At 35.2% G+C, this 24,409-nt stretch overlaps 2 protein-coding genes across 4 annotated transcripts in view; both read left to right on the forward strand.

The window, feature by feature from the left end:
- Positions 1–8,364, forward strand: part of LOC107683518 (uncharacterized) — a 20,820-nt gene extending 12,456 nt beyond the window's left edge. Inside the window, exons 20-31 of the mRNA XM_016479574.1 lie at positions 562–695; positions 2,497–2,625; positions 2,721–2,968; positions 3,620–3,785; positions 4,475–4,676; positions 5,424–5,554; positions 5,655–5,782; positions 5,910–6,064; positions 6,216–6,422; positions 6,619–6,713; positions 7,141–7,265; positions 7,520–8,364. Of these exons, the coding sequence (XP_016335060.1) occupies positions 562–695; positions 2,497–2,625; positions 2,721–2,968; positions 3,620–3,785; positions 4,475–4,676; positions 5,424–5,554; positions 5,655–5,782; positions 5,910–6,064; positions 6,216–6,422; positions 6,619–6,713; positions 7,141–7,265; positions 7,520–7,779 (1,980 nt within the window). The 3' untranslated portion in view covers positions 7,780–8,364. The remainder of the gene's footprint in view (positions 1–561; positions 696–2,496; positions 2,626–2,720; positions 2,969–3,619; positions 3,786–4,474; positions 4,677–5,423; positions 5,555–5,654; positions 5,783–5,909; positions 6,065–6,215; positions 6,423–6,618; positions 6,714–7,140; positions 7,266–7,519) is intronic.
- A 1,099-nt stretch (positions 8,365–9,463) lies between these two features.
- cd68 (CD68 molecule) lies at positions 9,464–15,006 on the forward strand. 3 transcript variants are annotated; one of them, XM_016479577.1, is made up of 6 exons: positions 9,464–9,708; positions 10,847–11,136; positions 11,289–11,408; positions 12,026–12,095; positions 12,623–12,793; positions 14,508–15,006. In XM_016479577.1, the coding sequence occupies exons 1-6, from the start codon at positions 9,663–9,665 to the stop codon at positions 14,645–14,647; spliced, it is 837 nt and encodes a 278-aa protein (XP_016335063.1). In that variant the 5' UTR covers positions 9,464–9,662; the 3' UTR covers positions 14,648–15,006. The 3 variants fall into 3 exon arrangements, with proteins under 3 accessions (XP_016335063.1, XP_016335064.1, XP_016335065.1); XM_016479578.1 differs by having other exon boundaries at positions 9,465–9,708; positions 10,859–11,136; XM_016479579.1 differs by lacking the exon at positions 9,464–9,708 and adding an exon at positions 10,691–10,716 and having other exon boundaries at positions 10,859–11,136.
- The last annotated feature ends 9,403 nt before the right edge of the window (positions 15,007–24,409 follow it).

The following is a 24,409-nucleotide window of genomic DNA, read 5'->3' on the forward strand; positions in this document are numbered from 1 at the left end:
TATAAGAATATAAATATATAAATGGATATACATGTAAATATTTTCAAAATATATACTGTGTGTGTGTGTATTTATATATACATAATAAATATACACAGTACACACATATATTATGTAAACAAAAACTTTTATTTTGGATGCGATTAATCGCGATTAATCGTTTGACAGCACTACTAAATATATAACTAATATATGTAAACTATGCAATAATCATTGACTACATAACATAAAATGTAACAAAAATACTCTAAGCTACAGTACTAATAACAAAAAATAGAAGAAACTATTTATGTACATTGTACTCTTATATGATGTCACATCCTTTTACTGTTTTTCACAATAATTTAAATAGTAATTTACAGTTTTTAACTTGCAATAAACATCAGTTCGACAGTATTTTACTGTAAAATTACATATAATGTGATGTTCAACCATTTACAGTTTTTACTGTGTATGGTAACTTGCATTTAACCAATTAGCAGCCATTGACATTATAAAAGAATATGACCAGTTATCAGTTCGGTTCTAACTTCCTCTGTTTCTCTTTTATTTTGCTCCTAGGTGTTTGATCTTGTGGTGTCCTGTTCACTGTTGCATTGTGTAAACCTCACCCTTGAGTTTGAGCCCATCCACAAAGATCAGTCCATCTTAGTGTCTCGTCACTCTGTTAAAGACTATGTTCTCTTCGCCTACAGGTTATTAATACATTACAACACACATAAACGCATGCACATTTAGATTAATTAATCACCACAGTATTTTGTTCTTAAATAACAATTGCGCTCTCCCATAATAATAGAGTACATATCCAGTTTCCAGCCATGTGTGAAAACAATGCCGCTGTTCTCGGACTGATTTATAATGTCTGGTCACACGATGTATTATTTAAGAGTCTGCTTCTCACCCAACGCTAATGTGTATGTGTGTGTGTTTGCACTACTGGTTACTTGTGTCGATGGTTTCGTGTAACGCTGTAGTTATAAAAAAGGGAAAAAAATGTGTAAAGGTTTCCCAGAAGCTGTTTATCTTTCTCGTATTTCATTGCATGATTAAAAAGCATGGATTAATTAGGATAGATGATTGAAAGGAGTAATGAACCTTTGCTCTTAATGTGATTAAGCTGGAAGCATCACATGCATGCACATACACGCAACTGGGTTGACTAGCGATATGAAACAGTCTGAATTTGTTATTAAAATAACAGTTATCAGAGCTATGGAAACATGAAGCATTCATATGAGGAATAACAGTCAGAATATGGCCCTTGTTGAGTGCCAGTTCCCTTTTTTATCTCTCTCCCTAATGATTTCCTGTGTCCTCTCTAGTCTCTGTTAAAAAACCCAAAATGGCAGGAGTCGTGTGAGGAGTCAAATACTTTGTGATAAAAGAGTTCATTGTACTGTGGAAAACATACTGTCAAGAACCCCAAACTTCCTCCCTAGTTCACCTATTACTGAAACTAAGATGCAAATGTTTTTTTATACTTCAGCAGCTTTCTGACCACAGATAGATGAATACATGTAAACAAAATGCCTACATTTACACATCAACGACTTCTGTTGAGAGTTCAAAAACTGAACTGCTATTATTATAGATGCTATTATTAAACATCAGAAGAAGTATGATAAGAGAAAGATATGGGAAAGTGTGTGTTTGTGCTGTTTACATTTGCATGTAGCACCTGCTGCTTTGCATGGCCTCCTAAGGATCCAAGTGTTAGGAAAGAGCAGCTGAAATGTATTTCTAATAATGTCCCTGATCATTTCAATCTGAACTTGTTTCTGTGGCACATTTCAGCACAAATTATTTAGTGAATATGCAATAATGTAACAGAGGCTTTGATTAAGAGGATGCTATTAAAGGATGGGACAGTTAAAAAACATTTTTGGCTTGACAGCAAACATGCAACCTGTGAGTAATCGAAGCGCAGCACTGTTACTCATGTCACATGCATAGAAATCATGAAAATATATACAGTACACTACTGTTCAAAAGTTTGAGGTTGGTAAGATTTTAAAAATATTTTTTAAGAAATCTCTTTCGCGCACCAATATTGCAGTTATTTGATAAAAAATTACAGTAAAAATAGTAAATATTATTACAATTTAAAATTATGGTTTTCTGTTTTGACATATTGTAAAATGTAATTTATTCTTGTGGTGGCAAAGCTGAATTTTCAGCATCATTACGCCAGTCTTTATTTTGTGGAAACTGATCATTTTTTAGGATCCTTTGATGAATCAAAATTTTAAAAGAACACCATTTGTATTAAATAAACAATCTTTTAACATTATAAATGTCTTTGCTGTCATGATCAATTTGATCAATTTAATGCATCTTTGTTGAGCATTAACTTCTTTCAAATAATAAAAGAGTTTGGAAAATGGCTATTTAAAAAACTACTTTACGACTGGTTAAAAAATATTTGAACAACCCTTACATGTGAAGCCTTACTTTGATGCAATTTATTGTTTCTTTCTTGCTTCTCATTTGCAGGGATGGAGGAGAAGCAGCAATATTCAATGCTAAAGGTGGAGTTGTGTCAGTCACATTGAAAGCTCAGCACCCTGCAGCATCTATACAGGCTGTAGAGATCAGCTCTCAGTATTTACTGCTCTTCTGCAGGTAATGTAAAGAGTAATTCACCCAAACCTGAAAATTACTGTGATGCAACCCTAAATTTTTATTATACATTATATCTGTCTCTTTGGTTTTTACAGATACCCATATAAAAGACAGAGTGAAATCATTCACATTGAACTCTTCAGCACAGCATCTTTCCAGTACCTGCGCTCTATCTTGGGTTGCAGTCAGGACTACATTTCCCAGGTCACCATTGCAGGGGGCGGGTCCCACATTGTGGCCTTTTGTCCCACCCCTCACAGCGCCACCACTGAGATTATTATCTGGAACCTTGAGACTGAAGATCATAAACACATCGCACGGTTTCCTGGCCTGCTGGCTCATGGTATGTCAATAAACCTGTTAAGTATTATTGTCTCCAGCACTGAACACCATTATGACTCTTTTGTCAAAACAAACACACATTGTTTGAGTCCAGTCCCATTTATATATAATGGCAGCAGTTGTTATAGTACCTGTAATTTATACAGATAAATAAATGATACATTCAAAAATTATTACTAAAATAATTGTGTCCAGACCAGTGTTATTTTAATATCGTTGATATACTACAATAGTGTCATTATAAATTTAGAATTTTTTTTCCTAGTGTTTTTTATTAATCTATATTGTTTTCAGTAATTGTTATTTATTAGTTTTAGTTTAGTACTTAAAATTAAATTAAAAGAAATGTTGTTTGACAGCTATTTTTATTTTTTTATGTATTTTTATTTTTTTTATAGTTTTAGTTAACTATAATAACCCTGATCTAGGCATGCAGTAAAAGCTTTTCATTGATCACTGAGAAAGATGAGACAAACAAACGTGAAAATAAACACCCATGAGGAAAATTCATTATCATGTAAATAATGTCATAATGCAAAAAATCTAAATGGTCTATATATATTTTTGGTTTATATATTTTTTTCTATTTTATTTCCTCAACAGCTGTATTTGTGTGTATGTGTCAACATGGTTCTTCTTCACCATATTGCAGGTGTGTGTTCGGATCTGTGGTACTGCGTGGGTTTCTGTCCCAGGGAGCGATTCTTACGCGTGTGGAACCTGGGATCCAGAATAAATGACCAAACACTCACATATAACGTGCACAAAGTACACAGCGATGGCACAGCTGAGATTGTAACCATGCAGAGATATCCAAGGTACAAAGTCCTCTGAACAACTGGCATACATATGGCCACTCTATGTGCAGTTTATAACTGTAAACACAACGAGTCTGCATGAGATATTTTTGAGGACCAGCATGTTTATAGCCATTTTCTGTGCATAATGTAACTATAATAGCCTCAGTTACTGCAATTGTTCCACAGACACCACCTAGTAAAGTTTTACCATGGTAGTGGTAAATGAACTGAATATATATAGGTTTATTAATCAGTAAATTTGTTCTAATCTTATACATTTTAACTAAATGAATATTTCTTGTTCCACAGCTAGCAATTTTTGGAACCATGTTCATATTTTTAACTGAATGAATTAAATTATTTTCACACAATTAACAGATTTATGCTTATTCTAAACTATTTCAATAAATGCATTTTGAAAATGATTATTTACGTAAAATCAAATAGATGCAAAGTTAATAATAAACTTTGCCATGATTTTTTGAGTTACCGGTTTCATTTATGTACAAATATTGATGACAAATATTCATCACATTAAGTTTCTTAGTTTATGTTAAAACTGTGTTATCCAAATTAATTCAAATACATGAATCTAAAGTTTTTTATACCCAAAAGCCATGAATTTAATCAAATATGTCTGTCACTGTTATATGTACAAAAAGAAAGCTATTTTTGGTGGAAAGTTTTAAAAATTCCCTCTGAATCAGGTATGTAGTGTGTCAAAGCACCCGTCCCGGGACTGTGAGAATCTGGAATGTGGCACGGACGCGATTCAAGGGTCGTCCTGTGCAGGTAGAGCATGGCCTGTTCTCCAGTTCAGACATCGCTCTTGTACGAGACCTGAAACTCTATATACTGTCTGACCGCAGAACCGCCAACTTCTCAGATACACCTACATCTGTCTACCAGGTACTTCTGTGACTATAGGTATTATACGGGACCCATATTTATGCTGGTCTGAAACCCCTGTCCTGAGATCTGTCACCTGAAACTGAAGCTGATTGTATAGTTGTTTGACATTTGAGTATAGTTGTTTATGCTTATCAACCATGCTCACACTTGCATCAAGTCCATCTTCAGCAATGTCTCCAATTAATTAAAACAGAAGGCTTCCGCTCACTTTTTTGGTGACTCATGAGATGCCTCTTCACAAGGATGAAGGACCATTGTGTTGTTCAAATACAGTTAACACTAAAATAGATCATTAGCTATTATTGATCAGTGTCATTTTTCAGTAAATCAATCAAATCAGTAAAATGTAAATAAATAAATACATAAAAAGGGGACAAATAAACAAAAATGAGGAAAGCAGTGTTATTTTAATAACATATAGTATTTGTTAATATTTTGGATTAGCTTTTATTTTTATATATTTTAGTTTTTATTGTTCTTATTTTTTTTAATATTTCAATTTGGCATTATTTTTATTTCAGTTTTAGTACTTTTATTACATAAACCTAAAAAAAGTTTTTACTCATCTATTAATTACACTTTATGCCATTTAACAAAACCAATTTTTAATAATTTTAGTTAAAAAGAACAACATAGAAGGAAAGATTTAAGTTATGACCTGCAAACATTTGTTTTGTACTTAAGAGTTATATATGACATTTTACTGCCCTGCAAACTGTTTCCTGTTGCACTTTTTTTCTGTAGACATTGCTGGTGTATGACCTTCTTAAAAAGAGCTACATTAAGAAACAGACTGGACTGTTCATCGTGCCCTGTCCTCGACAAGACTATCGGCTCTTAGATGGTGAAATACTGCTGGGTCTTTCAGAAACACGGTAAGAGCTCACTTCCTCATTCAGCAGAAACAGAAAATGACTATATTGCTTAGTCTAGATTTGAGTAATTTTCATGAGGTTGCATGGATATGGCATGTAGGGATCATCTGATATTGTGGGATCTGGACTCTGGCTACATTAAAGGACGTATCAAGACGTCCTACAAAGAAACCCTACTCTTCAGCATGGACAGAGATTCCCAAATTATGTCCTCAAAAGAAAAGACAGGTATTAAAATGTAAATGATACTTGACTTTACCATTGCATTTATACAACGTCTCAGTCCCATGTAGATTTTCATACCATATTCAACATTAAAAAAAAAAACTATCCTAAATCTAAACTTGTTTCACAGGTCTAGTAATGCCATGGGACAGGCGCACCGAAACCCAGACGGCAAAAAGGAGGCGACAGGACCGTGAGGTGAAGAGAGAAAAGGATGAACAGCAGCGCCTCGAAAAAGAGAAATTCAACTCTGTAGACCAGTATCTTCTCAGCGGTGATGAGCGGGTAGAAAGACATTTGACCAATAAACAAAACCACTACTCTTTCCTGAATTATGAAATAATAAACCATATGTGATCTACATGGTTGTGAACTGAACTGAAATGCATCGATTCCATCTTTGAATCTCTCTCACTTTTCTCTGTGTATCACTTAGGTGGTCATATGCTCATATTTTGCCCATCATCTCAACGTCTTCAGTGTGGTTTCTGAGGAGCATCTGCACACCCTGGAGGACCGCTGGTCCCATTTGAGCCTCCGTACTGCCGCGATCACTCACACTGGAGGGTACTTGGTGGTCTCCAACTACAGTGAGGCCCAGCATGCTCCATACCTCACCGTTTGGGACACGCAGCAGGGCAGAGTATGCAAATCTGTTTAAAAATGGCTAACATTTTTTTCAGTCATGTTATTATTAATCAAAAAGAAGTGGGCACATTGCTCACTTCAGGCCTAACAGTTAAATCTTTACATTTAATAAGTATTTATTTTAAGATAATTCATCTTAATCCATCTTCTCTGTATATTCTGTAAGATGAATGTTCCTTATATATGTAAAGGTGCGAAAGAGATTGAAAAATGAACCTGGAATCTGTTGCATTGCAATAAGCAACGATGCCTGCAGAGTGGTTTTCGGCATTGCAGGATTCAACAAGTATGTGCCACCCCAGTTGCAATGTTCAAAACCTGTTCACTTATATCATAGCTTTTTTAATATACACTATAGGTCAAAAGTTTGGAATTATTAATAAAAAATAATATAATAGTTATTTTAATGTTTAATGTTTTAAAAAAAGTCATCAAAAGTTCACCAAGGCTGGTTTTAATTGATCACAAATACAGTAAAACTGTAATATTGTGAAATATTATTTCAATTTAAAGAACTGTTTTCTATTTTAATATATTTTAAAATGACAACGCGTCAAATCTTAATCATCCCAAACTTTTGACCAGTAGTGTACATAGATATGTATGTATATTTCAATTTTTATATACATGTAGCTCTTAAGAACATGGGTTATTGTTGCATTTATCTTAAAACATTCTTTTAAAAAAAAAAACTTTTTTTTCCTGAAACTCAGGTTAAAAGTATGGGAGCCGTTCCGAAGGAAACATAAAACCATCTCTGGCTACGGAAGTTTAAATCTTAACTGGTCCAGCTTGCTCTTTATCACTGAAGGACAATCCAAGGCTATTTTATTATCAGGTACAGCAGACCCTTGCTCATACTTGTGTTGACTTGTTCTAGATGATATCAGTTTAATCTAGGTCAAGATTAAGATTCAGACTTTGGTCATCTTTAAAGTTTAGCATGGGATGTGGAGGTGATGTCTTAGAATAGGGTCTTTGCACCTTCACGGTAAGATTAATCATTTTTTGTGTTCGGGTCTGAGATACTAAAATGAGATAAACATTTATACGGGATGCATCGTTCAATCCTTTGAATTATTTGTTGAACAGAAGCAGTGAGCATGTGGGACCTGGACAATGGTACGATGTTGTCTGTCTTCACACCTGACTCCAAGATCCAGACCATCTCTCTGCATGGACCTGACAACAGCACACTGCTTTTGGGCTTTAGTGACATGTCTACTCTAATCTCCATGACGGTCAGCCAACAAGATGCACACACAAAATCCAGCACTGCTTGTGGAAAAGACTTGTTTGGGGAATCCAGCAGTAGTGAAGATGAGGAAGATGAAGAAACAAACAAGAACTGATAGGAAGAGCACTGGATGTGTACTGTATAATATAGGAATTCGGTCAGAATGGAAATAAAGGGCTTTAAGATCTCTTACATTCACTTTGTCTTGAAGGATTCAAGAGATCATTTGTACACTGGAAATGCGAAAGTATGTGACTTCTATCTTCAAGTCTAAGATGAGAAATGCAACGCATTACGATCAGCATTTCTAGTGCTTGTTTTTCCACATACTATGAAATTACCAGAACTTCCCCACCTTACCCTGGGAGTCATGTGATCCAGAGGTTATGATAAAACAAATCTCAGCAAGCATGTGTTGTCATGTTACATGATTTCAATGTATTTTCCTTGACTTCAGATATATGTAGGCCTATATTTAGAGTAAAAGATCTAATCGCATGTGTGAGAACTTTGACAGTTGGGTGTGTATTGAGACATGCTTAAACAGATTGTCCTTCTGTAACTGACTGGTGAGTCAAATTTTCACTTCCCGCATTTGTCACATGATAGATGAGCAAAATAACAACAACTTCCTGCTTAGATTAATTTGTAAAGAGTTTTTAGCAACTGCACTTGCATTACCAAGGCAAATAAAAATGAACTGATGCCATTTGTTGTTGTTTTCTTTTGTATTTATTTATTTTAGGGCTTTCTGTCTTTATTTATAGTAAAGTATGTATGACTAAGAGAGGTGTGAATCAGCACATGACCCATTTTTTTGTTAAGGTTTTTTGTTTTGTTAAGGCTTTGCACTGGCTGATATGACTTGTCGTAGACTTATATGACACCTAGAAATATAATGCAATCTTCTGACATTGTAGAAGATGCTATTTGCTGTCAGCCATGATTTATTTATTCTGCAAAACAAAAATATCCAGTAAAATGAGATAGCCTAAAGATTTGATCTCAACATGGCGGCCCAGTTTAAGTAGCCCTTCCAAATGAACTGTACCAGCACATCAGTGAGCAGCAGACAGCTCACCCTGATGCTTTTCTCATTTGGCTGGTGACTTCAACCACGCAGACTTAAAGAGTGTGTTCCCAAAAATACACCAAAAAATAGACTTTCCAAAACACTTTAATCAGTCTGAATAAGCTCTTTTGCACTACAATCATTATATCTGCACTGTTTGTTTACTTCACTGGTTTGCACTCTATCTGCCATGCACCTTGTGCTGCTTTATATATTTTTTTACATTTTACCTTATTTGTATAATTGTATAGTTGTATTTTATATTTAAATCTGTATCTATCTGTATTTATGTTCTACTGTTAGTGTTATCTGTATGCACCAAGGGTCTGAGAGTAACGCAATTTCAATTCTCTGTGTGTATGTGCTGTACATGTGGAAGAATTGACAATAAAGCAGACTTGACTTGACTTGATGTACAATAAAACCGCTTTTATTCATAGTTATATTTCATGGGAATGTCTATCAATCATATTTTTCTTAAGTGCATGATATGTAAACGTTTTAATGATGGGATAGCGATATAATGAAACAACGAATCTAAGTATGAAAACTTGTAAACAAGATTATCAATGCATATCTGTTTCAAAGATTATTGCCACGATAAAAATATCTCATAAAAGCAGTTCTTCTAGCCTAAATGTTCCAACAAGAAATATAGATACAACAGTGACAAAATTCTAACATCTGTTAATTTTCGCTTTCTACAAATCTAACTCGGTCACTGTATTGAGTTTCTGGGACGCTGAATGCCTCACTAGTTGTGATTGGACAAACACTCAAAGCGAGTGTTGAAAGATTGACTTCCTTCACTTTATCAGTGGTTTCGTTTCAGGCGAGTAAGTGCAGTGAGCGACAGGCTTTCTACGCCAGATAGAGCACACAATCCAGCGAGTTTTTGTGTCAAGTACATCGCAATAAGGGCGAAAATGAAATACGGATTATTATTGATCACGCTTTGCATTACTGCAACAGGTAAAGCAGATTATTTCATTGCATTACTCGATTTGAAATATGCAGTTACCGTGTGTTCACCATTAGTTAAATACTGTGGTAGTTATGTACTTTGACACACCATAATATTGAAAGATTGAATTGCATTGTACTGTAAGGAACTTGACAGAATACTCCATTATTGCACTATGGCCAAAAAAGTTGCAAACCAATAAAAAAAACTTTTTTTCAGCAATAAGGAAGTAGGCTAGTTGTGTTCCAACATATAACTGTAAGCTAAAATCTGACCCCAGGTTTTACTCACGAGAACGATTTTAATTTAAAAAGACAGGAAAGATATATTTTTTAATTTGGCATACTTTTCGCAAAACACCGTAGTTTCGATTCTATGTTAGAATTGAATAGCTAAGGCCATACGCTGGTAAAACAACGCAAGTAAAACAAAACCTAAGGTCAAATTTTAAATATCAATTCGATTTTACGTTTCAGTTATATATAGGCCTAGGTCCACAACCACTTCCTTATTGCAAAAATCACTCAGTTTTATTGCACCTTTTTGGACACAGTACAATACTTAATTATAATCGTTCCTCACAGTTCAGTGTAATTCAGTAATCTTTCAACACTATTGTATTTTTTTATTTTTTGTATATTTTCTCGTACTTCTCTTAATAGCCTATCTAAAACGGACACAATCTACACTGAAGCTACACAAGCGTACCTTGTTGTCAACAAAAAAACAAAAAAACAAAACAAAGAGAGTTTCAGTCACATTGTCGGCACTTACATTTCTTTTCTGCGGCTAATCTAACGATCAGACATCACGTGAAATCGGCTGAAGTGAAGTATCACATTTCCCTGTTGGGAAATTTCGACGTGTGTACACTTCTGACCGCGCGCGCTAGAGAGGAAGTGAATGTATGTAAATAGCACTCCATGTGCAGAACAGATGGAGGCTCTGTGTATAGTGTCTATTTTTCTTTTTTCCTCACAATTTTTTTTTTACCTAGCTAAATGATTTTTATAAAGGTAATTATTGTTTTGTTTTGTTTTTAATATGAAAAATTGTTCTAATTGAGGATGTCACTTAAGGTTTTGTCAGATTTAGCTCACATTTGGGGAAAAATGTTCTCATATTCTCTGTCTGCCTCCTTCTCAACTCTCACCTCAGGTGAATATAGTTCAGCTTATATGGCCGTTGGCTTGGACACAACAACCCACAATCCAAAAACAACAACCCACAGTCCGAATACAACAACCCCCAGCCCCAACACAACAACCCACAATCCGAATACAACAACCTCCAGGCCAAAAACCACAGTTACCACTCCAATACCATCTCCAACACCACCCACCAACATGGCGGTGGGCCATTATAATTTTAGTAAAGATGGCAAAGTATGTATTATGGTTGAAATGGCAATTGGGATCCGTGTGAACACCAGCAAGGTAAGATGTTTTCTGTTGGGAGTGACAGATCTACATCCATATATGATTCCTGCTTATATGTAAGCAACTTGAATCCTTCACACTGCCTACTGCATTATTTTTTCATATTACATATACATATCCTTTATTCTGAAACATTTCTGTCTTTCTAGGTTAATGGCACATTCATTGTTCAGCAAAACAAAACCACTGTCAGTGGAGAATGTGGGGACAAAGCCTCTACTATCAGAATAATATTCAGTGAAGGCCAATTTACCCTGAAATTTAGAAATGTAAGTCTGTTTATGGATTTTCAAAATGTTCATTACTTAAAATGACATGCTTCAAATGTGCTAACTGGCAACAAAAGATGTCATAACACAACCTTTTTTTTATCTAGAAGATTTTCAAGAGTTTTGCAGTCAAATTAGCCAGTTATCTTTTTTGGCAAAAAAGTTCACGTGTCTTTCAGTACAACCTGAGTTTGTGTGGTTTAAAAAACAGGAACTTTGAGGCACTTGAGGAGGAGACTTGTTAACTTATGTCTGATAGAAACCTGAGCTACCTCCCAGCAGCATTTTATCAAATAAATCCTACAGGGAGGTGCCAGGTGTTCTCATCAGTCTGACTGTGGTAAGGTGACCAACATCATATCAGTATGCTGCAGTTCTATAGATAATACTTGTTACTCATTAAGGGTCAGGTTTATTGATTATGTTGTTGTATACAATATTAAGGCTATTTTTGTCAATGTGTAGCAGACATATTTGTATGTTAATTTGTTCTGGTTTTCAAACATGTATTTGTTTTGTAATGTATGCGATGGTTTTGGAATACATTATGGTTCTTATTCTATCGTGTTTGTGTATTTCAGTTTACATTCTAATAATCTTTTCTTCTGACTTTCCAGAATGAGACGATAAAAAAGTTCTATGTGGAGTATATGGATTACGACTTGACCTATGCCTTCAAAACAGGAGGTAAATTTCCTGCCGTATATGACTAGTACCATTTGCCTTGTAAAACACCTACAACAACACACATCCTCAATTTTCTTCAATTTATTCCCAAAGCTTTTTTTATCTGTATAGTTAAATAAAGAGTGTATCTAAATAAAGAATAATCTACTGAAGACAGAATTCTTAGGACAGACGGAAAATCCTTTCAAAAAGATATAAATTGTCAAGCCTAAACACTAGGCCATGTGGGTCAACCAGTTTGGCAACAATAAATGTCACATTGTGCCGAGGAAGAATAAGGAAGTATAAGTGTCATTTTGGTTACAGTAATAAAACGTCTTTCCCTCACTTCATTTTGAATTCAAAAATGACAAATTCTTTGACCTTGCAGAAAGACTGAGTCGTAGTGGAAGTGTTTGGTTATAATTTTGACTATTATTATCACAATTATGGGATTAAGAAAAGGGAGAGACTTGGTTAATGTTTTAATCATTTTGTGCACATCCATGCCAACACTGATCCAATTATTTTTATTGTTCTCAACAAAGAGTCAAATGATTACTCAGGGAAGAACGATTCTCTTGAGCTGTTTTCTGTGGAACCGGGTCACTCTTACTCCTGCCAGGCTGAGACGGTGTACATGGGAGATGGTGTTAGTCTGGACTTGACCCATAACAAGTTTCAGGCCTTCGACTTCAAAAACAATGAATTCGGACCACGTAAGTATAGCGTGATGATGCTTCAGTATCTTCAAGCACCCCATCCTTGTAGTGGATGACAGTTATTCTTAAAGTAAACTCTACTTTATGTTACAAGCTACATCAAGTTATGACTCCTTGCCTTTTTATGCACTGTATACAGGGGCGTGTCTAGAGCATTTTAAATGGGGGGGCCAGTCGGGGGCACTGGCTCAAAAGAGGGTGGCCGTGGGGGGTTGTGTTTGCGGAACGATGTATGTTAAAAGCACACGTCCAGTTTTGTGTGAGTGAAGGAAATCCGCTTGGGAGTGGAGAGATTCGTCCTCGCGAACATGGATCGTGTAACATTATGCGCTCTCGACATTGTCATTAAGATCACACTATAGAAACCGCCTAAAATTAGAAATTTACTAAAAACAAGCCTATGGCAACACATCTGGTAGGGGGGGCCAGCCAAATTTCAGGGGGGGCCGGTGCCACCCCTGGCCACCACATAGACACGCCCCTGACTGTATACCTTATGTCCTACATACTTCATAAAGCTTGTTTACAAATATTGTAGCAAAAGTGTAATGGCAATGCAAAAGAGCTGGTTAGACCAGCCAGATGACTCTAAACTAAGATGATGTCTTGCCTGTCATAAAGTCCAAAGGCCATCTAACATATTTTTTTACTAATGTGGATCTTATTTCCTGCATGCTTTTTTTAAATGAAAGTCTGCTACTTTTTCATGTAACTCATATTAGTTTTTTTATTATTATTTGACATGATTTGTTAGCTTTAAATGTCATGCAAATTAAAATATTACCTACAACACAACTGAAAATGAGCAGTTGTTACTGACCACCTGCATATAAGTGTTATGTATATCTGTTGTGTATCTATTCAATCATTGCAATTTAAGGTTGGAATACACTGCACGACTTTTGCCCCATTTTGCAGTCTGGACGAATCAATGCTAGCTGCCGAAAGTCACGGCCAGTATGTGGGATTTGGACAGATTTCACAGAAATACATGCAGTTTATGATGGCACATGCTTACAATTCCATCCAGTTCGGAGGATATCAAACATGTTTCATATTTTGAGCTAATTTTAGAACACATACGCTGTGTCCAAAATTGAATAGTGTATAATAGATACTACATTCGGTTTAGAACTTGCTTTGTGACCATTTAGACAAATTACATCCGCCATGTTGTCGCAGTCATGTGTCCTATTACATTGTCATTTGCATTGCAACACTGCCATTCACAAATCCACTTCCGTGGCCTAATGCGCTAGTAAAGTGTCCATCAGATGCACTTCTCAGAATCTCACCAGAAGTAGTAGGTCATCAATGTACTTTTTGCATACTGTTTTATGAATACTGTGAATTTGAAAATACTACTCGGCTCACATACTGTTTTTCACCTACTATATTGTATGGAAGTGGGCATATTCAGACACAGGGATATTGTTTTCATTTGTCATGTATCTCCAAGCATTGACGCACGTTTCTGCGTGAGTTTGTTGTGTTCAGAACGACTTGTAAGTCCTCGGTTGTTTAGTGCATGATGGCCATTTTTTCCTCTATAAGCATTTACAAAGTCAGTAAGCATATGATGCCTATTGTTTTAAAATCTGTTCAGATTTGAAAAGTCGTGTAGTGTATACCAGCTTTAAATTTTTTCAACTACAATACTGACTTCATTTGCATACAAGTTCATTGTGCTCTGTTTGTGTTTGTACAACAGCTGAAGTATGCAAGGCTGATCAACATGACTACCGCGTTGCCATCGTCGTGGGCATAATCCTCATCATACTCATCGTCATTGTAGTCATGGCTTACCTCATCAGCAGGAAACGGAGGAGTGATGGGTACCAGTCACTATAGAGGCCTACAAGTCGTGATTTATGAGAATACCAGCAATTCCAGTTTACAGGAATCTTAATGCTGTTATGTATGTCTTAAGTGAATGTTACTTATGTATACTGATGAACATGGATGGCCTAGGATCTGTCCAAACAATGTTTACTATGCAGGGACAGTATGCCACATCCTAACACAAGTTGAAGTTGCCATCACAAGTTCTAGTATTCATTCTGTTGTGCATGTTTTTTTCCTGTTTTTTTTTTTTTTTAACCTGAAGAGCTTTACTATACTGTATTGTGATCTGAAGCTGCATTTATGCACTGAATATTGGGCGTAATGTGTAATTTTGGTTACAAATAAAAAAATAATTTGTTCAAAAATCAGTGATTACGATTATTTTATATTTAATATGCAGCATTAAATAGAAAATATAGTAAACAAGGCATTATCATGGGGACACGTTTAAATTTGGTTCTGTTGTCTTTCTCACCTTGCACAGTGTTGTTTTGTTATGTGAAAAGCAGTTCACTTGCATTAAATAAATTCATGTGGATTACCTGTATAAGTGTATAAGTGGAACCAACGAAAATTTGAGTTTTTTTGTTCGCATGACCGCACTTACCAAAAAGTAGTATACCAAGTTTTAGTAAGTATACTTAAGTAAAGTTCAAGTATATTTTTAAGTATACTTTATGTAGTAAGTATACAAATATCAGTGTACTAGTAGTATACTTGTAAGTGTACTATTTCAATACTCCTTGGGACTAAATTGGCCCACTTTCTAGTATATAAAAGTATACTTTTAAGTATACTTTAAGTATAACAGTAGTAAACTTTGAGTATACAACTAGTTTACATCAAAATGTTTTACACTGCAACTATACTAAAAGTGAACTTATAGGTATACTGATAGTTTACTAATTAAATACTTGTAGTAGCATTTTTAGTAAACTTTGAAGTATAGTCTCAGTAAACTACTAGTTTAGTAGTTTTATACTGCAAGTATACTCGTAAGTTTTCTTTAAGCGAACTTTACATCATAGTTTAAGTATACTACTATGTCCCTATTTAGATATTAATTTGTATATATTTTGTTACATGAATATCTGAACATAAAAAACATCAAAAGAACAGGGTATCTGATTGTAAACAAAAACATTTTATTCTAGCTTCATCCATTCTTTTTTTAAACACTTGAATGTGGATAAGTTTCATAAATAAAAAATAAAGAAATAAACAACATTTTGAACAAAAAGCTGAAAAAAGACTATGAATTGGATTCAGAATGATAATCAAAACAGATGGAGTCGATCAACACCCCAAAGATTGACAGTTATTATTACTTCTTCATTGGTCGACATTTTATTCCATAAAGTTACACAGTTTTGATGCTGTTTTATGTCTGATGATCGTGTTAGAATACATGTGGAAGCATCTGTTGTTTCGGTTTCTTCTTCACTTGTGTTTTTTTTATAACAATGAAAATACGGATTCTAGGAACACAAGTATAGCTCAAATATATTTAGACTTTTTCTAAGTATAAGTCAAGTATACTTAAATGTCATTTTAAGTATATTTCTGAGAAGTACATAAAGCCCATTTCTGAGAAGTACATAAAAAGTAGACTAAAAGAATACTTTCCTATTTTTAGTTTAAAAGTATACTAATAGCACACTTAAATAAACTTCTTTTTCGTAAGGGCGAGTTCACATGAGTTCTGTGGAACGAGTGCTCCTGATATAAGAAAAACACAAGCTCTATTTTTGTCAGTGTGTTGCATGGAAAGCTAGCAAAAGCAGAAAAGCAAGGGATTATAGAAGATCATTTTTATTGATTTCACCTATCAATAAATATAAGTGAAATGTATTAGTACGTAAACTAACTTTTAAGCCATTTATAATCCTATTTAGGCCTATTGTTATGAAGAATTGCTTATTTAAATATGCTTGTTGCTAGAAGCCACATTGTGTGACAGTGGGATTGATAAAGGTCATCTGTACAGTGATGTTACACATGCAGCCATTATCAACCTTATTTTGCAAGTTACAAATCGCCGCGCATGCTTATAAGTTAAAAATGACGTTGTCATATGTTATGAAATTAATTTTGATTTTAAATTAAAATACCATTTGCTAGCATTTATTTACTTATCTATTTACGTGCCTCATTTATTTACTTAGTGTAGAATAAAAGTTAGCAAAGTTTATATTTTGGTTAATAACTTTCTTATAAATAAATAAAACAGACAAATATGCAACTGTAACGGGGCTGACGAGACGTGTGGATCCATCTGCAAGCTTTATTAAAGAGACGTGGTAAACAGGCAGGGTCAAACAATGGCAAACAGGTATATAGCGGGCAAAACACAAGAATAGTCCCAGGGCTAGCGTAGGTCACCGATCGGCAGACAGAATCACAGGGGCGAGACGAGAGGGAAAAATCCAGGAAAACAGGCAAAGATCAGAAACCGCGGAAACAGGCAAGGCAAGGCAAAACAAGGAAAACACAGAGACTCGGAATGGGGTACGGGCTAAACAATACTCAGCCGAGAAAGGTGGTTAGAGTGGGTGTTATATAGTGAGTGAGGTGATTAGAAACAGCTGTGTGCAATGAGTGCAATCAGTGCAGTGTGCAAATCGTGCAAAGAATGATGGGATATGTAGTCCGGGGTGCTATGCAACAGTTTGTGTTGTGCGAGAGTCAATGTAATGGAAAGGGTGACCTCTGGTGGTGAATAAACGGAAGTCCATGGACCGAATTCGTGACAGCAACATAGATCAAAAGAAAAATACCCCCTAAAATATGTTTTTGATTTTAATAATGATGTACGTCTTGAGAGAATCGAATTTACATGTAAGCAGTGTTGGGGGTAACGCATTACAAGTAATGCGAGTTACGTAATCAGATTACTTTTTTCAAGTCGTTTAAATATTTTCACGAATTTTTAATCTTTCTATAAAAAAATCCCACTGGGCGTATTTTATATGTTTGCTACATTCGCCTACGGTAAAACTCCTGTAATTTGTATGGCCCAAACCTCATTATATGAATAATCACGTCAACAAATTGCAAGGTTGCCCAGTTGCCAGATCTTGTATGAAACGCATCCTTCTCGCTAGGGTTGCAACGGTTCTTGGTAAAAAATCGAACCGTACCGTTCTCCACACACGGTTCGGTATGCACTAGGACCGCGGTTCAACTTAAATCTGACAATGCATCTGTAATATGGTTTGTTAGAGTTCGGATAATGCATGTTTCGGTCTTGCCTTGCCAGTGTAAATATTAAAGAGCCAGAAGACGCGAACTCGCGCGCACGCAGTTAGAAGATCTGTGTGGTCGCTCATCCGAAGAGTGTGAACCCGAGTCTCAGAAGGCGCGCAAATATTAAACTCTCTTTGAAGTATTGTGCTTGAATGGACAAATTCACACAAAAATTATGTCAAAATGCCCGTCTTGGTGAGTATCCTAGCAGACATAGCCGGCTGAATATACAGTATCAGTGCACTGGATTAGTGCGTTCTCTTAAAGTGACAGCACTTTCTTAATGTTGACCAAACAGCAACAACACGGAAATCACTCACTGCTCTTGATTGAATAACTTCTGTAACTTTAATAAGGATTAATCTTTAATTTATACAGTCAAATATGCAATGTTATTTTACATTTGATTACATTATTCAATTTCTGTACCTAAAAACTAATGTTAGACCTATACCTAAAAAACCTGAAAAGCACTGTTTATTTTATTGGTATCTTTGCGCTATTTTATTTATTCGTGCTGTTGCCGTGATACAAACCGAACCTTGAGTAAGTTGAACCGTTGCACCCCTAATATATATAGATATAATTGAAATATTTAATGTAATTTGTATGTAATAATAATGTAAAAATGTAGTAAAAATATGTAATAATGTAGTTTTTATTAATTTTATATTTAAAGGTAGAATTTCTGATAGTATAAATGTTACAGCATTTCAGATTTTTTTATTTGGCATTTGTGTAGAGGTCTACAAGAATATCCTTCAATATGACTTACCACTATGTTTCCTTTAAACAGGGCATTATTTCTGGCAGTGTGGCCATAGCAGCGCAGAAACTTCACCTGCCAACAGTAAGTTTTTAAGAGCCCAGACTACTTACTGTGGGGAATTTTATCATGGTTTATTGTCAAACCGGGAATCGTTCCATCCCTAATCTGGACACAGCAAAAATTATGAAATATTATTAAAAATATGTACAATGCATGATAGTTATGCACTATATGCAGAATGTAGCCTATCCAGTGAATTTCTGAGTTCCCACTCTGAATGTATCACTGAAGAGGCACTTAGAAATAAGCATTCCTGAGTGTGTGTTTGTCGTTTTATTTCTCAACAGCTCAAGGCTTGTTTGGGAATGCAGGTGGTCACCTGTGTGGCATATACCATCTGTCTTCTGGAAACAGTTGTTGAGCCATATTCACACATCATTGGCTGCTGGCATCACTATAATGACAGCGAGATAACACATGAAAATGACACATGTATACTATTAGAGGTAAGCAAACCATTTTAAATAGACATTTTTAATGTTATAGTGTCACTGTACGCTGTTCACATGCAAATTGCTAGGCTGTATGTATATACAGTCATAGGCGGAAATCCCGGGGGGGGAGGGGGGGGGGACGACAGGACCCCCCTATCTGAGGGTTGTCCCCCCTAAAAATATGATTAAAAACACGCTGTGTATTGTAAATACCAATGTTTTATACTTTAAATAACTTTGTAAGTAGTAAAACTCGGCTGTCAAGGCTATTTTATTCACTTAAACAACGGATGAAGTGATTATTTTCTGTTTAATACAGATGATGCCAATGTATTTTTCGATGAGTCCGCTCCGGACTTATATAAAATAAATGTTTTTCTCCAGTGCATGTTGGCAACAATTACTGGCACCCCTAGAAATTCTTATGAGTAAAATATCTCTGAAGTATATTCTCATTCATATTAAAAAAAAATTTAGCACACCAGAGTGACTAGGAGCATGAAATTGTCCAGCCATGACTTCCTGTTCCACATGATTATAAATATGAGGAATACAAAGGCCAAATTCCCTTAATAATCCATCACAAGGAGTGAAACCAAAGAATATAGTTCTGATGTGCAGAACAAGATTGTTGCGCTTCATAAAATAGAAAATGGCTGTTAAAAAAGAGCTAAAGCATCAAAAATCCCCATTTCCACCATCAGCGCAATAATTAAGAGGTTCCAATCAACTAAAGATTTTACAAATCTGAGGACATGTGTCTATATTATTGTCATAATGCACAGTGAGGAGGAGAGTTTGAGTGACAAAAGACTCTCCATGGATCACAGCTGGAGAATTGCAGAAATTAGTTGAGTTTTAGGTCAGAAAGCCTGTTTAAAAAAAAAATCAAACACCCCCTACTGTTCGGGAGGGTTTCAAGAAAAATTCTCCTCGCTCACCCAAAAACACACTCCTCCAGCATATTCAGTTGTCAGACACGACTGGAATTTCGGTAACACTTTATAATAACTTTCATTAATAAATCATTAACAAACAGTATGTAATGCTTAATGGATCATTAGTTAATACATATTCACATATCTAGAAACATGAAATAATGTGCTTGTTAATGTTTACTAATGTATGTATTAAACATTACGTAAAATGCTTACAAATTAAACTTGTAATTCATATGGTCATGCACATCTTGAAAATCTACAAATGATGTTAACAGATGTTATGCAATGATTAAAAGCTTGTGTTAATGCATAACACTTCTGCTGCTATTGAGGTGTGTTACGGGTAGGGTTAGGGACAGGTTTGGTGGTATGGGTAGGTTTAAGGGTTCAATTGGGTTCAATTTGATTACTATAAGTGAACACGATTCAGTCTGTTTATTTTGATAAATGATAAATGAAGTATTTTCTTAAAAATTAGTTTTTCCTCCTCCTGTTGATGTACGATTCAAGGAATATTCTGTTTAATGATACAAAATAGTATACTAATATAAGTGTTAAGGTAATAAAAACATGTTTTGCACCCAAAGTACAATGTGTGTTTACTGTGTTATGTCTTTCCCAAGCAACTAACCACCCCATTTACACAAACGTTGTTACAGTAACTAAAAGTTCAATAAAGATACTAAAAAAAAAACAGTAAATGTTTATAAACATTTACAAATAAATGATGAATAGTCTCAACTTTAGATTGGGTACTGCAAAAACATGAACAAATAATTAATCAATGATTTGTAAAGCTGTGAAAACAGGGTGAATTTCTGTCATTTGGGACACTTTTTGCCATCAAAATGACTGCTTATAAAGGAACTAATGATTAGTAAACGTTTATAAACATTTACAATTGATGAATAGTTTCCACTTTAGATTGGGTACTGCAAAAACATTAACAAATAATTTAAATGATTAAATTATTTAATCTTATTATTTAAATTATTTAAGATGTGCAAATAGTAAAGTCTACACAACAAACAAAGACCAAATATATGGCCATTACAGACTATATGTATACTGAATATATTAGTATGAATGGTTTGTGAAGTGCTTAAAATGACTAATTAACTATATTTTCACAACATTTGTAAATGTAAAAATGAGCATTAGCTAATATGTGAACGGAAGTTTAATGACATTTAGGAGTTATGTCTTTCCCAAGCAACTAACCACCCCATTTACACAAACGTTGTTACAGTAACTAAAAGTTCAATAAAGATACTAAAAAAAAAACAGTAAATGTTTATAAACATTTACAAATAAATGATGAATAGTCTCAACTTTAGATTGGGTACTGCAAAAACATGAACAAATAATTAATCAATGATTTGTAAAGCTGTGAAAACAGGGTGAATTCCTGTCATTTGGGACACTTTTTGCCATCAAAATGACTGCTTATAAAGGAACTAATGATTAGTAAACGTTTATAAACATTTACAATTGATGAATAGTTTCCACTTTAGATTGGGTACTGCAAAAACATTAACAAATTATTAATAAATGATTTAAGATGTGCAAATAGTAGAAGTCAACACAACAAACAAAGACCAAATATATGACCTTTACAGACTGTGATTATGAGCTAATGACTATATTAACATGAATAGTTGTGAAGTGCCTATAAGCTATATTTTCACAACATTTGTAAATGTAAAAATTAGCATTAGCTAATATGTGAACTGAAGTTTAATGACATTTGTAAGTATTCAAAAGTACACTTGTAATCATTGTATAATTTCTGTTAAAATCATTTGTAGATTCGATTTTTAAAACGCATTGAAAGTTTAATGACATTTCTAAACATGAACTAATGATCCGTTAAGCATTATATAATGTTTGTTAGTGATTAATTAATGAAGCTTTTAATCATTGTAAACCATCTGTCAAAATCATTTGAAGATTAAAAAAAAAAAAAAGTATGTTGTTAACGATTTATTAATGAAGCTATTAATCATTGTAAACCATCTGTCAAAATCATTTGAAGATTAAAAAAAAAAAAGTATGATCATATGAATTGAAAGTTTAATGACATTTCAATTTACATTAAATAATGATCTGTTAATCATTTGGTAATGTTTAATAAGTTCATTAGTTAACATTAACAAGCACATTATCTCATATTTCTAGATATGTGAATATATATTAAGTAATGATTAGTTAAACATCATATAATGTTAATTATATTAATGATTTATTTTGATTATTGATTTATTAATGAAAGTTATTATAAAGTGTTACCGGAATTTCAGCTGGCATTGGCTTCTATGGTCAGATGAAACAAAAAAAGAAGAAGAGCTTTTTGGCAGCAAACCCACCAGATGGGTTTAGTACAAACAGGGATAAAAAAAAAGTACCCCATTACCCACGGTTAAATATACTGCTGGATCTTTAATGTTGTGGACCTATTTTTCTGCCGGAGGTCCTGGACATCTTGTTCAGAGGCATGGCATCATGGATTCTATCAAATACCAACAGATAAAAAATCTAAACCCGATTGCCTCTGTTAGAAATGTTATAATGGGCTGTGGTTCTTCCATCAGGACAATAATCCAAAACAAACATCAAAATCAACACAAAATGGGTCACTGAGCACAACATGAAGCTTCTACCATGGCCGTCCCTGGTCCTCTGACCTGAATCCTATAGAAAATGAGTGAGGTGAACTGAAGAGAAGAAGCACCAATATGGAGCTGTGAATCTGAAGGAGCTGGAGAGATTCTGTATGAAGGAATGTTCTCTGATCTCTTATCAGGTGTTCTCCAAACTCTTCAGGCATTATAGAAGAAAACTCAGAGCTGTTATCTTGGGAAAAGGATGTTGCAATAATTGGGTACCAGTAATTGTGGCCAACATGAACTAGAGAAAGCATTTATTTCACAATGAGATTTTCACCCCACTTTCAATTGTTTTACTTCAGTGATAGGTTAGAATTTTGTGAATTTTTTGAATGAAAGATCAAAAGGATAAACAATGCAGATTTATTTTCACAGCAGCCTTTGCTCATATTTACCAAGAGTGCCAATATTAGTGGAGGGCACTGTATGTGTGTGTGTGTGTGTGTGTATACTGTATATACACAGCAGCAAGTGAACAGTCAGTTCTTGAATTTCATGTATTGGAATCAGGAATAATGGGCAAATGAAAAGATCTGAGTGACATAGACAAGGGCCAAATATTGATGGTTAGACAAATGGGTCAGAGCATCTCCAAAACGGCAATTCTTGTGGGGTGTTCCCGGTATGTAGTGGTTACCTACCAAAAGTTGTGCTAGGAAAGACAACCGGTAAACCAACTTCAGGCTTATGAATGCCGAAGGCCCCATTGTAGATAGGGAGCGAAAGCTAGCCTGTCTGGTCCGATATCACAGGAGAGCTATTGTAGCTAAAAATGCTGCAAAACTAAAAGCTGGTTGCAGTTTGGTTCGTATGGGCCTGCGTAGCCGCAGACCGGTCAGAGTCCCCACGACGCCTGAACTGAACCATGAAGCAATGGAAGAAGGTAGCCTGGTCAAATGAACCATGTTTAGATCAGTTAGATGGCCGGGTACGTGTGCGTTGTTTACCTGGGGAAGAGATGGAAGGAGGATGCACTAGAAGGCAGATTGGTGGACGCATTGGATTGCTCTGGGCAATATTCTGCTGGGAAACCTTGGGTCCTGGCATTCATGTGGATGTTACTTTGACAAGTACCAACTACCTAAAGACTGTTGCAGATCCCGTACACCCCTTCAGTAGTGTTCCCTGAAGGCAGTGGCATCTTTTAGCAGCATAATGCATCCTGACACACTGCAAAAATGGTTTAGGAACGGTTTGAGGAACACAAAGCGTTCAAGGTGTTGCCGTTTTCCGAATTCCCAATTGAGCATCTATGTGCTGGACCAACAAATTCAATCCATGGAGACCTCACCTTGCAAACTTATAAGTTTAAAGGATCTGCTGCTAATGTCTTGGTGCCAGACACCACAGGACACGTTCTGAGGTCTTGTGGAGTCCATGCCTTGACGACTCGGAGCTGGTTTGGCAGCACAAGGGGGAATTATATGATATTAGGCAGGTAATGTTGTGGCCGATCAGTGTATATTTATATATTGTTTATCCTCTTTACTTACAGAAGGGATTTCATCTACTGTATACATTAGATCAGCTCACGGAGGTGACTCAGATTGTCCTCTCCATCACAATAGCTGCATACTGCTGCAAGGTGATTCCTTGCTGCACTCCCAGATCTCATGTGGTAAGTAACACTCATTTCATATATCTGTCGATGC

The sequence above is a fragment of the Sinocyclocheilus anshuiensis genome, unplaced genomic scaffold (assembly GCF_001515605.1).
Source record: "Sinocyclocheilus anshuiensis isolate Anshui unplaced genomic scaffold, SAMN03320099.WGS_v1.1 scaffold874, whole genome shotgun sequence".
Lineage (NCBI taxonomy): Eukaryota > Metazoa > Chordata > Actinopteri > Cypriniformes > Cyprinidae > Sinocyclocheilus > Sinocyclocheilus anshuiensis.

Excerpts from the sequence above, each read along its gene's own strand:
- cd68 (XM_016479577.1), top strand. The coding sequence starts at position 9,663 with ATGAAATACGGATTATTATTGATCACGCTTTGCATTACTGCAACAG. Across the intron at positions 9,709-10,846 it reads GCTTTGCATTACTGCAACAG|CTCTCACCTCAGGTGAATAT; the intron begins GTAAAGCAGATT and ends CCTCCTTCTCAA. Across the intron at positions 11,137-11,288 it reads TCCGTGTGAACACCAGCAAG|GTTAATGGCACATTCATTGT; the intron begins GTAAGATGTTTT and ends CTGTCTTTCTAG.